Raw genomic sequence first — 11,839 nt, forward strand, 5'->3', positions numbered from 1 at the left:
AAGAAAAATTTGTAGCAAGCATTAATCCTAATGAATTCTCCTAGGTACTTGCCTATCTGTTCTCAAATAGACTTTGGGCTTTGGGGACACAGATGTATATTCAGGGAGGGCTGTACATGCAGACCAAATTGCTGCTACCAAGGTAGGTGAAAAAAAAAGAAAAGAAAAAAGCTTATTTATCAAACAAAAACCAAGTTTCTATACTTGTTTCATAGCCAGCTTGGTGCCAGCAGGCCTCATCTACAACACAAAGCAAGCTAAGCTTTTTCCATACAAAGTTCCAAAAAAGAAGTCACTCTTTTTCTGGAATTCCAATTATTTTTCCTCTACACATTATTAATGTAATATCTTTGACAAAACCAGTGAATATAGATAGTCATCTTAAATATTACTGCAGAAAGACTGAGCTGCTGAACACACTGGTGTTTCATGGGTAAGAAAAGGAATGCAGAAAATTTAAGAGATGGAACTGCGCTAAAGTATTGCTGGAAGTGCTATGGAGACAACGTTTTCCAGTCCAACAAGTATGTCACAGTTAAAGCAGTATGGGTTGTTTCACTTAATTGCATACGAGCAAAAATAAAGAGAGTGCCTGTAAGTCTGCCTTTGAAACAATAGCTTTAATATCTGCATTACTAAAAGCAGATCCTGTCAGTTCTTACAAAGCCACTAAGCCCAGCTGCTAAGAAATCAAGTATCACTTAAACTCACCTTAGATTATTCTGTTGACCTGATGGAATGACTGCTGGGGCACTGCTTGGGAACCTTGAGGCACCGAAACCTGCAATGGGCAACACAGTAAGATCTTCTGCAGACAATGTTTCTTTCTGACTCTTGACCATCACCCAGTTGATACAGGACTTTAAAAAAAAACCAGCAGGAACTGAAAGATCCCTTGGAGTTCTCAAAATCCAGAAGAATAGTGGTAACAGTAGTTAAAATAACAATACTAAAAAAATTATTTAAATCTTCTTCCCCCAAAATGGAGATGTTGGCTCCAAGGGACTCCATGAATCAACAAGATATTTTCTCTACAAGAGAAAGTGGGGTGGTGGGAAGGAAATGTTCTGAGCTTTTCTTCCCCACCCTCTGAATTGGGGAAGGAAACCTTATGAACTTTTCTTCCCCACCCTCTGAAACGCAACTGACCCAGCACTTGGCTTTCAACAGGACTAGAACTTGTGCACTTGTGACAGACTTTCTTCTCACTTCAGTTGTGGGTTTGTATTGTTTAACTTCTATCCCCAAAGTCACTTTGACACCTGCTTGCAGCTTTCTACCATTTCTACCACAAAGCAATGGACTTAAAGAAAACCCCAACACTCAAACCCACAGAAGAGTCATTGGAAAGTTTTGAATACATTACCCACCTGATAAGATGGCACTGAGGGATATGGAACAATCACACCTTGAATTTGATTCCCAATGTTGTTGTGTTGGCCACTGACTAGATTTTGATTCTGAGACTGCTGAACTCCAACTAAACCCTGGTAGTTTTGCTGCTGGTTGGGCAAAATCTGGTAACCTGAAATTATACATTTAAATCTTACTTTGAAATAATGAACACATTTTAAGCACAGTTGCCTATGTGAAAATACATATGTAGCATTTTCCAATGGCTTGTTTAATCTGGCAACTTCACAACAGTTGAACTTATCATGCATATAAAAAGAAGCCAACATTAAAATTAATAGATTTATTCATCTAGATTCAGCATGAAATACTATCCATACTGTTTGCAAGGCTGCTCTCACATGCACTATTCACTTACACTCTGGGTTACATGCATTAACACCTTGATTTGACAGGTGAAAGCTGAAAGCACTTGAACAAAGCATGCTAGACAGGATCAAACCCAATTCATTGTCTGGTATTGTGAACAAGGCCATTCCAGGTACTTTAGTTTGTAAATTCTACATATGCAAAATTCAGCTTGTACCTGAGGTGCCCCAGGGGTCAGAGCATCATGACTGCAATTCAAAACTAAATCGGACTTCAGGAAAATTTGCATAAGGCATGTGTGCAAATCTTCCAAAGGGGCCATTTCTACTGAAATCTGTAATGCTAAAACCAACTGGGGACTGAGAAAAATCTTCCAAGTTCAAGTCACGTTGGTACATAGTGGAAGACATTTTATAGTCAAAATTATCTTAAGGATACAAAGAAAGATTTTCATGTTCACTCCTCTGTAGTGTGTCTAAAACAATTTGTTATTGCTTAAACTGGTATCCTCTCCTATCTTTCAAAAATTGCCTAAAAAACCTCACGCCACCCCAAAACCGCAACCAAACCATCCCAAGCATGAGTGCCAAACAGGAAATCTGTGCATTTATAAAGTCCAACCTAAACCCCCCTTTTCCTCTTTTTTCAAAAAGCATATAGCAGGTAACTGCTACCATGATCCAAACACATGCAGAACACAAGTTCTTTTTGTCATGTTCTATCATACAAGTGTGCACTACTTACCACGTCAGCAAAACCCCATCACAGTCAGTGTTTCTGAGACAAAGCCAGTTATCCCTCCAGAATAACAAAACTGGGCTTGTCAAGATGCACTGACGGCAAGAAGAGTCTGTGTTTGAGTTGGACACATTCACAGCCCACTGACCTTGACATTCCCCATGCTCCCTACCTTGGCATGGAACTATAATAGAGCAAATTTAGCTGCAAAACTCACTTGGGTTTTCTTTAAACTCTGCTAAAAAAAGGCTTGGTCTATTCTGAAAGTAATTCAGTTAACATAAAACACCTTTTTGTGAGCAGCACCCACCGATGTTCATTGATTTCATCCATGCGGGGTACAATGAACATTGTGCACTAACAGCCTCAGCAGGCTCTCTATAGAAATTGCAACAATGAACACTAAAAGAAGACTGTTAATATAATCAAATATTGCTTCAGAAAATTAAAGGGAAGAAGGTTCAGTTTGTTAAAACCAAGACAGCTATTCATTAGAAACACACAACACTATAAATATTTTCAGAGGACTAGAGAAAACTTCAGAACAATACACGGTTGAAGTAGGATTAGTACTTAGAATTTTTAATAACTTAAGTTTGAACTGTGCACAAAATGCCCTTCATATCTGTAATAAACAAGATGCTTCAACATACTTTGTTGCAAAATGATCTATGGCCCCTAAAAAGCAGCAGAATGAGAAGTTGTGGTGTTGACAGACCCAATCAGTGCACCTGCAGTCTGAACCCCTCATGTCCCAGAAATTGTAATGGACCTGTGAGTAGTTCTGCAGCCTTTTCTGGCACTTCCAAAGACAGACACAATCAATTCTGCAAGCAGAGGGAACTGGAACAATACAAATTGGCTGCCACGAAGGTTCCCCAGAGTGTTCCAAAGAATGCTCTATTTTTAGCTGCAATTTCACCTCTGCATAGAGTGGGCTGACAGAAATGCAACACTCAGCACAAACCCCACACCTGCCACAGCAGATTGTCCCATTACACAGAAATACTCTGAAACTGGAGGTAAAAAAAGGAGCAGGTTTCTTAATATTTCCATAATTCAAAAGAAATCGCAGTTAATATAAGAAAGTTAACTTACAGAATATAGAAATACATTTTCTGAATAATGCATTAGGAGTGAGAAACAGTGTTCATTCAAGAACAGAAAAGCAAGTACAACCACTTGGTTAACAAGCAGGGAGTTGATGAGCTTGGTTATAACTATTAAACTACAGCTACTGTTATAACTGGAGTAGTTTTATTCCCTGCTGTGAAGCAGAAGGCAGTTGATGTTCCTACAGGAACTGTAGTTCAGATAAGATTTTTAAACAACCTGTAGTTAGGCCTCATGGTAACGGGGCTCACATTATCATGGCAATCAGAAATGCCTTTTTCTTAAGTAGAGTTTTCTCCTCCCAACATCTTTTGGGCAATGAAAGCATTTTTATTAAAAGTGAACCCTCCCAAGTATTTCACCTGAAACCCCTTTAAAAAGGAAGCCAGGAAGCAGCTGAAAAAGAGACCGGTTCACTGTGAGAAATGTAAACCTCTCAGACAGTGTTACGGCCCCGAATCCAACAGCTCATCAATAGTCAGGCCACTCCTCAACATTAGACCAGAAGTGGCTCCAGTTGCCATGCTCTCAGCAGCTGTCATCTTTTATCTGAATTTGTGTTTGCAAAGTTATTTCGTAGTTAGTAACCACTTTCTGAAATGAATAAACCCCATGGCTTTTATGTAATGCAAGATTTGTAACTCTCATTTTTGCCCAGGCACTTTGCTGTATGAGCCAAGTAACGTGGTGCCTTTGGCTCAGAACCACACATTGCTAATAAGCATCAACCACTTCAGGTGTAGCTTTGTGTCAAATTAATACAAATATCAGTGGTTTAAAGTAAATTAAAAGAGAGAGAATTTTCAAATACACCATCTTATGAGGTGTTTCCAGAACAGATAACATGACATGGAACCATCTATTTCTAAAATGCTCATTCAAATTTGCCTATAAAGCATTAAATGAGCCAGCAAAGGCCACAGAGCAGTTGGGAGATTTTCAGTTAAACACTAATTATGCAGTTTCTGGTAAGATCCTTCATTCTCCATTAGTGCTGGTAAACACCAAGTAACCAAACACTGAATAGAATTATTGGCTGGACTATCCCCATACTACATAAACATGATCCCTTGATGTCAGAGTGCAGGTTCAAAACACATGACCAAAGCAGTAATGCAGCTGTCTGCACAGCTTGCTTATTTTATTTCTTTCAGGACAGAAAGGGAGTTTATCTGCTGACACTTTTCACCCACAGGCAGTGAAATTCAATTAAAATATAAAGAACTAAAAACATACAAGAAAGGAACTTACCTAATAGCAACCCGTTCATCCCTTTGCATCTTATCACCCATGCTTTCCAATTCAGACTGGTTTGTTTGGGTACAAATGTACAGTGAGCTCTCTGAGTTAGGGAGTTTGTGTGCTATTCACACAGGGTGTCCCTGCAGTGGGAAGTAATCCCCCTTGAGCCTCAGACTTTTTGCTATTAAGTAGTCTAGGTATTAAAAATTCTGAGGAAGGAAAGCAGGTTGTGTAATACAGTTGGGTAACACATCTCTAACACCAGTGGATAACACAAGTTGCAAAACCAAGAAATTGCTTCTCCTTTGAAAAAAATCTTTGTGAACTGCACCCTGAATAACCCCAACAAGTGTTGCTACTATTGGAGCACTTCCTAGAAGAAGTGCAGAAGAGGAGATCCCTCTGACATTCTACTTCATAGGACATAAATAAATCCAGTTAATATTTGTAAAAGCTAATCTTTCATCCTGTTTCTGTAGAGCAACACATATTTGGGGCAGGGGGAGGAATTAAAAAAGACCTTCCTGAAGGAAACTCAGAAGGATGTTACGTATTCAACTAAGAGCTGGTATAAAAGCCTGGTCTTTAAGGATCTCTGCCTCCAAACATCACTAGTTACTTCTGAAAGTTTTGACCATGAGTCAAGACATTACTGAGAAGTAAATTTGTTTCAGGAATACAAATCTTATTGAAGAAGTCATAACAATATTTAGACAGATTGTCAGAGTAATGGTAGCTACAGTTAAAATTTGTAAGGGAAAAAAGACAACAAGAAAGGAAGGAAATGGAAATGCAGCTTGCTAACATTCATAGAAGGGTAACTCAGACAGTTGAAAAGTCTTTACTAAAATAGGTAACCACGTAAGTCTCATTACATATTCCATCCAATACCCTGATATCTTTAATCATAGGACAGAAAGACAGAGTAAAACAGTATCACCAATATCTTCTGCACAGCACTCTTTTCATGCCACAGCATCTAAGATTAGTGTCTTCAGCTTAGAACTTTCAGTTCAGGTACATCTCTGCAATGTTACATCATTTAAAGGTACTAATTCATCTTACTTTGCAAGTTACTCAAGTTAGTAGTTACTAAGTTACAATTTTTTAAAAATTATTAACTTCTAAATTTTAAAAATCCTGTAATTAAAGTTACAGCATGAGCCACTCAAAGGAATGGCTCAAATGCCAAGTTTCATGCACAAGTGACTCAAATTTTTCTACCTTAAGTTAGTTACGCTTTGTATTCTACATCTGAACTTCTATTTGATTTGAAATTTTACAGCAAAGTAAGTTTAAAAGGAAAAAGCAGGAGAAAAACCACGTGAAGTGTTCTAATGAAATGCTGGAAGAGTTGAACAAACCTGTCTGCTGGCCAGGCTGTGGCAGGGCCTGGTTCTGCTGCGTGCTGTAATGGACAGAAACAGGGCGGTACTGTTGGCTGGAGTGCGGGTACTGGTTGGGGGTACAGTAACAAGGTGGCATCTGAAAAGGAACAATCAGAGGTTTACTACCTGCATGCAGCTCTAGAGAAGGCAGACATCTAAATGCAAAATGCATAAAACAAAGATCCAAAACTTATTAAAAGGTGCAATGGATGTTAAATAGTTCAGCGATTCAAAAATCACTTATACTACATAAATACCCTCTTTAACAGCCACTTTCTCTACTTTCCTTGTAAAAGGAACACTCCAATTTCCACCAAGAGGCATTTGAGAGACAAGAAAACTATGCAGAACATGAGTTTTACCAGCTGCAAGTAAATAGGAAAACCTGTGTGACTGTTGCTCCTCAAGTAAATGGAAGTCATTCATTACAAAACACCCCAGAAAAACCCCAACCCCTGAACAAAAGCACAGAGCTGCAGTTCTGCAGGGAGCCCCAGACCACATGAAAAGGTCCCGAGTAGAAGAGCAGGGTCAGTTTTTCACTGCAGCTTTCGGGAGGCTGGAAGGAGCCGTGGTACCTGTGGCACGGGCTGCTGCACGTATCCCTGCTGCGGGAGCACGGGCTGCGCCACGGGGTGGCCGGGGCCCGAGTAGGCCGGGGCAGGCGCGGGCTGTGCCGAGGGCGCTGCGGCGGGGGCGGCAGTGAGGATGTAGCCGGGCTGCTGCGGCGCCTGCAGGAACTGCGATCCCAGGCTGTCTTGCTGCAGTCGTGGGAAAAACAGGAAAAAATACATTTGCAAATGCACATTCAAGGAAAAAGAAATAAAATAGCCAAATACCTCAGTAAGTTTCAGACAGCATGTCTCACATTACTGTGCATTAGCAACAGCAGCCAAAGAACAACGGCAAAGAAGATGGAACAGTAGCAAATTATCTTCAGGGCTGACAGCAGGAGAGAACATCCCATGTTCAGACTTCACTATTTTCACTGCAAATATTTTGCCTTTTGGATTACATCTGCCTTTATCTACTTATAGTGAGAATCCATTTGTCAAAAAGAAAGCTCAGAATTTGTGTCACTAACATTTTCTGACTGGACTCCAAAACTTGAGTGAAAACATCTAACCCCAGTTAAAATAGCAGGATGCATTAGTACTGCTGAAGTAAATTTTTGGTTTTGAGAGCTTAACGTAATAAGGTTCCATTCCTGAGTTACAAGGTACATTCCTCTAACTTAGCTATTATTCTACATGCAAAGATTAATTATCTTTTCATCTGAAACCAAGTAACAACAGAGAAAAATGTGTTCCAGTGGTTACCCTCTATCTGTGTTTTATTAACATCTGAAAGGATGCCACTGATTGCACTGGGCACTGCAGGAGTCCTGTGGAATCTGAAACTTCTGTTACTGTAACCCCAAGCTCCTTCTCTTTACAAGCAATTCAGCATCAAATTAGCAACATCCTGAAAATTAGAAGTGATCACTAACTAGTATTGCTTTTTTTTTTCTTTTTTTGCTAAACAGGAAGATTTGGTTCATATTTCAAAAGTGGACTCTCCAAACATGCAGGAACATTAAAATTATTTCAAGACCACTTGATTTTCTCTTAGATCATCCTGAAGATAGAAATTAATCAAGAAAAAGTACGTGCAAGCTCCATCTTTTGCTGATTAGCTACATTCACATTTTATGATGTATTTTTTTAGTTTCCAAGCTAAAGATACTAATTACTGCCGGAAATATGAATTTGCACCTAAAACTTTATTTAGAATAAATACCTTTAGTATGTATTTAGTACATCTTTAAAAACCTTATTTCCATTAGATAATAATCTCACTTTGGTATTTCATTCCTTAATGGTGCCTATTAAATGCAACTATAATGCTTTTCTACTTTGGATTTTACATTCTGCTTTTCCAAATCCTGAGTTTAGGGAGGAGATTCTGCATGTGAGTTTATCTTAGCTCTAAATGTGTCTGAAGGATAAACCCAAGCCATACCACACTGATTTCTGTTACATTACTAGCGTAAGTAAATTCTGATCTGGTCAGTTTGTCCTGCAGTGACATGTATGGTACAAGCAGGATTAAACCCTGGAAACATGGCATTCCCAATAAATGGAGAAAGCACACTCTCCTGATGCCAACTACAGAGGTGTTACACTTGGATTGCAATCCAAGACCGTCAATCCTTTTCATTATGTTACATAAGAAAAAAAAGCAGGAATACATTTTTGAAACTGCCAGGGCACTTAGTATTTGAACCCATTTCCTGAATGTGAAATGCTTTGAAATTACTACAAACCTGGAAGGAGTTTCCTTCTCTGCTTTAGCGCCTTCTCAAACTCTCAACTTCAGAAATGACATCCCTATTGACTTCAGCTAAAACTGTATTTATTATAAGACATTTCTGATTAATGTTGAAAATTAGCTATTGAACACTGTGGTGAGTTAACCTGGGCTGGCTCCTAAGTGCCCACCAAGCCACTCCATCCCTCCTCTAATCCTTAGCAATACAGGGGGAAAAAATATGATGAAAGGCTTATGGGTCAAGAAAAGGTCAGGAAGATCATTCACCAATTACCATTACAGGCAAAACAGATGCAACTTGGGGAAGATTAAATTTATTTATACCAATTAATAACAGAGTAGGATAGTGAGAAATAAAAACAAAACTAAAACCAGCTTCCCTCAACCCCACTGCTTCTTCCCAGACTCAACTTCACTCCCAAATCTTCTACCTCCTCCTCCAAGTATCACAAGGGATGGAGAATGGGGCTTGTGATTGGTTCCCGGTCATGTCTCTACTGCTTCTTCCTCCTCACTCTTCTGCTCCAGCGTGCGGTCCCACCCATGGGATACCTTCACAAACCTCTTCAGTGTGGGTTCTTCCCACAGGCTGAAGTCCTTCAGGAGTGGAGTGCCCTAGTGTGAGTCCTACCAGAAAACCTGCTCCTGAAGGGCTCCTCTCCATGAGCTACAGCTCCTGCCAGGAGCCCACTCCTAAAGGCTCCAGCTTCCTTCAGAGCACCTGTGCCTGCTCCACTGTGGGATGCTCCAAGGGCTGCAGGGTGGATATCTACTCCACCATGGTCCTTCATGGGCTTCAAGGGGAGAATCTGCTTCACAAGAGTCTCCTCCCCAGGCTGCAGGCTCTGCTCCAGCTCCTGGAGCTCCTCCTTGCTTTCCTCCCTCTGGCCTCGATTTCTGCAGTTGTTTCTCCCTCCTGTCCCTCACACCCTTTTCCAAGCACACTCAGAGGTGCCACCAGTGTGAAGGACTGACTCAGCTTGGGCTATGCAGTGTCAGCCCTGGAGCTGCCTGAAGTCGTCTCCATCCAATGTGGGGGCAGCTCCCAGTCTCTTCTGCCAGGAGCCATCCCTGCAGCTCCCTGTTCCGAAACCTTGCCACATAAACTCAACACAAACACGCACTCAGCAGAGTATCAGAGCAGACTTTGACCTGGACTCTAGTTCAGATTCTCCCTTGGATAACAATTCCCTTTTTCTAAGTTTCAGTTTCACTTTGTGTGGCTTTTTTTTTTTCCTGGTTTTTGATAGACTAAGATATTTCATTTCCAGCTTCTACTTATTAAACAATGGATACTAGAGAAATGGGAGTGTTGAAAGTTCTAGCAAAGAGGCTACAAAAAGGTAATCTCAGAAAATCAGAACAGCTGATCCCTCAGAATGTATTAAGGTTCAGCAAAAGAGCGAGCAGACAAGGAAACAATACGAAACAATGGAAAGAGGTTAATCCAGAGACACAAAAAGATACTGACTGGCTAACAAAACATCACTGAAAAACTTCCCTTACAAAGGGAAATAATGTATCTCTAAATATAAAGATATATAGATACAGCCAATCTATTCCTTCTGAACTTAAAATGTTCCTGTCTTGGGCACTCAGGTGATGTGTCACTGTGATTGAGAGCCAGCCACTACCCTGGTATCACACAGCACTTAAAACAGCCAAGCAAAGGTCAGCAGCCACCAGACATGAGCCTATGCAGGGAGCAGAGAAGAGAAGGTGTAATACCACAGAGTATTGCTGTGCAGAGGAGGCTGGCAGGAGCGGGGGTGGGTACGACACTGCAGAGTACTGGACAGGCTGGGAGGAAGGCTGCAGAGCCCGCAGAGGCTGCAGAAATAACAGGGTTATGAACAAGGTTAACACCAGAGTAAGAGAAGTGAAAACAAGTCTTTTGTAACAGAAACAAGCAACTCCAGAAGAGCAACTCACTCCACTCAGAAACAGAATGGATACTTCTTTTTTCCTAAGCTTAAGACTGCATAGAATGAAAACAGAAGTAACACTGAGTAATCTCAGTCTCCCAAAAGACTTTGCTTTATTTGTAATACACTATATTAGCTATGTCACCAAATTGCTTCTATTTAACATTTAGTGTTTCCTTTAGAGAGACTAAAAACTCCTCATGCATCTTAAACACAAGCTCTTTCAAAGCATCTAAAGGCAGAATGAATTTACTACTAACCATAGATTCAAACATACTACTTTCATTTATTCAACAGTACTAAAATATTTTCTCTAGATAGCTATCATTGCTCATAATATTTCAGGCAGGTTTAATTCCAGCATCCATTGAGAAGGTAATCAGAGAATTAGTACAGAACTCATGAAGAAAACTGCAAATATTACATACACACTTCTGTGAACTAGGAAGAGTACAAATGAGACCTTTTTCAAAACAGACCAGCTCTACTGTGGTATACCCAGCTATCTGAACAGGTTTAAACAGGGAAAACAAACAAAGGTAAAGGTTTAAGTGAAGTTCTATAAGTAACTTTTTGTTAAAATTTAAGAACCATCTGAAAATACCGCAGGAGACTACAGCCAGTACCTTGGTGCCTGAAATAGCTGCTGTGGAGAGGGAGAACCCTCCCTTCTCCTGCCCATACATTTTGCTTTTCTTCTCCTTCTAGGGCTGGGGCAGTCTTTAATCTGGCCTATTTTACTAAACTCTTGTACAAGACAAGGATAAAACACATCCTGTACTCGTGTGTGTGGTTTTCTGAACAGAACAGGCCAAAGTGCTACTAATGAGATGTTCATGCTGTACCAGTCCTAAGCTACTCCTTCTGTGCCATGACTCCTCCTTGTGCTGTACAGCCCAGGAATTCATCTGGCTGAGAAACAACCCTAAAACAAGAAACCCAAGGTTCCAGTTGGATTAACTCTCTTCCCAGCTGCCGACTATATTGCTCTTAGTGCCCGCGTAACTCCACAGTGCAATTAGGGATGAAGGTCCAGAACCTCTTGTTCTTGATAACAGAATATTTTCATACTAAAATTCCTCAGTATTTTTAAGAAAAGGCTGCCTGCCATGCTCAGGTTTGAGCAGAGCTGATAGTTCTGAGGACTGGGAGGAAAAGAGCCCAGTTACCCTTATCTGTGTGACTGTTCTTCACATGCACTGCAGCAGAATAAATAACCCCCTGCCCCTGATCTCAGAGCTGAGAGCCCAGCCCCAGTGTCCCTGGGCATGTGTTTGACAAGTGCACCTGTGAGAGGACGGGGTTTGCTCCGGGCTGGTGCTGGGCTGGGCTGGGCAGGGCTGGCTGAGGTGCAGCTCCAGGCACTTGGGTCCTAACAGGCTGCTGAGGCAGGGGAGGATG

The 11,839-nt window shown here is 40.8% G+C and overlaps 1 protein-coding gene across 1 annotated transcript in view; it reads right to left on the reverse strand.

Moving 5' to 3' along the window:
• The window catches only part of R3HDM1 (R3H domain containing 1), a 51,694-nt gene that overhangs the window by 11,121 nt on the left and 28,734 nt on the right, over nt 1-11,839 (reverse strand). The window contains 7 exon segments of the mRNA XM_017740162.1: nt 712-740; nt 743-781; nt 1,371-1,525; nt 6,180-6,300; nt 6,782-6,964; nt 10,242-10,343; nt 11,726-11,821. Of these exon segments, the coding sequence (XP_017595651.1) occupies nt 712-740; nt 743-781; nt 1,371-1,525; nt 6,180-6,300; nt 6,782-6,964; nt 10,242-10,343; nt 11,726-11,821 (725 nt within the window).

Source organism: Corvus brachyrhynchos, unplaced genomic scaffold, assembly GCF_000691975.1.
Source record: "Corvus brachyrhynchos isolate BGI_N302 unplaced genomic scaffold, ASM69197v1 scaffold126, whole genome shotgun sequence".
Classification (NCBI taxonomy): Eukaryota; Metazoa; Chordata; class Aves; order Passeriformes; family Corvidae; genus Corvus; species Corvus brachyrhynchos.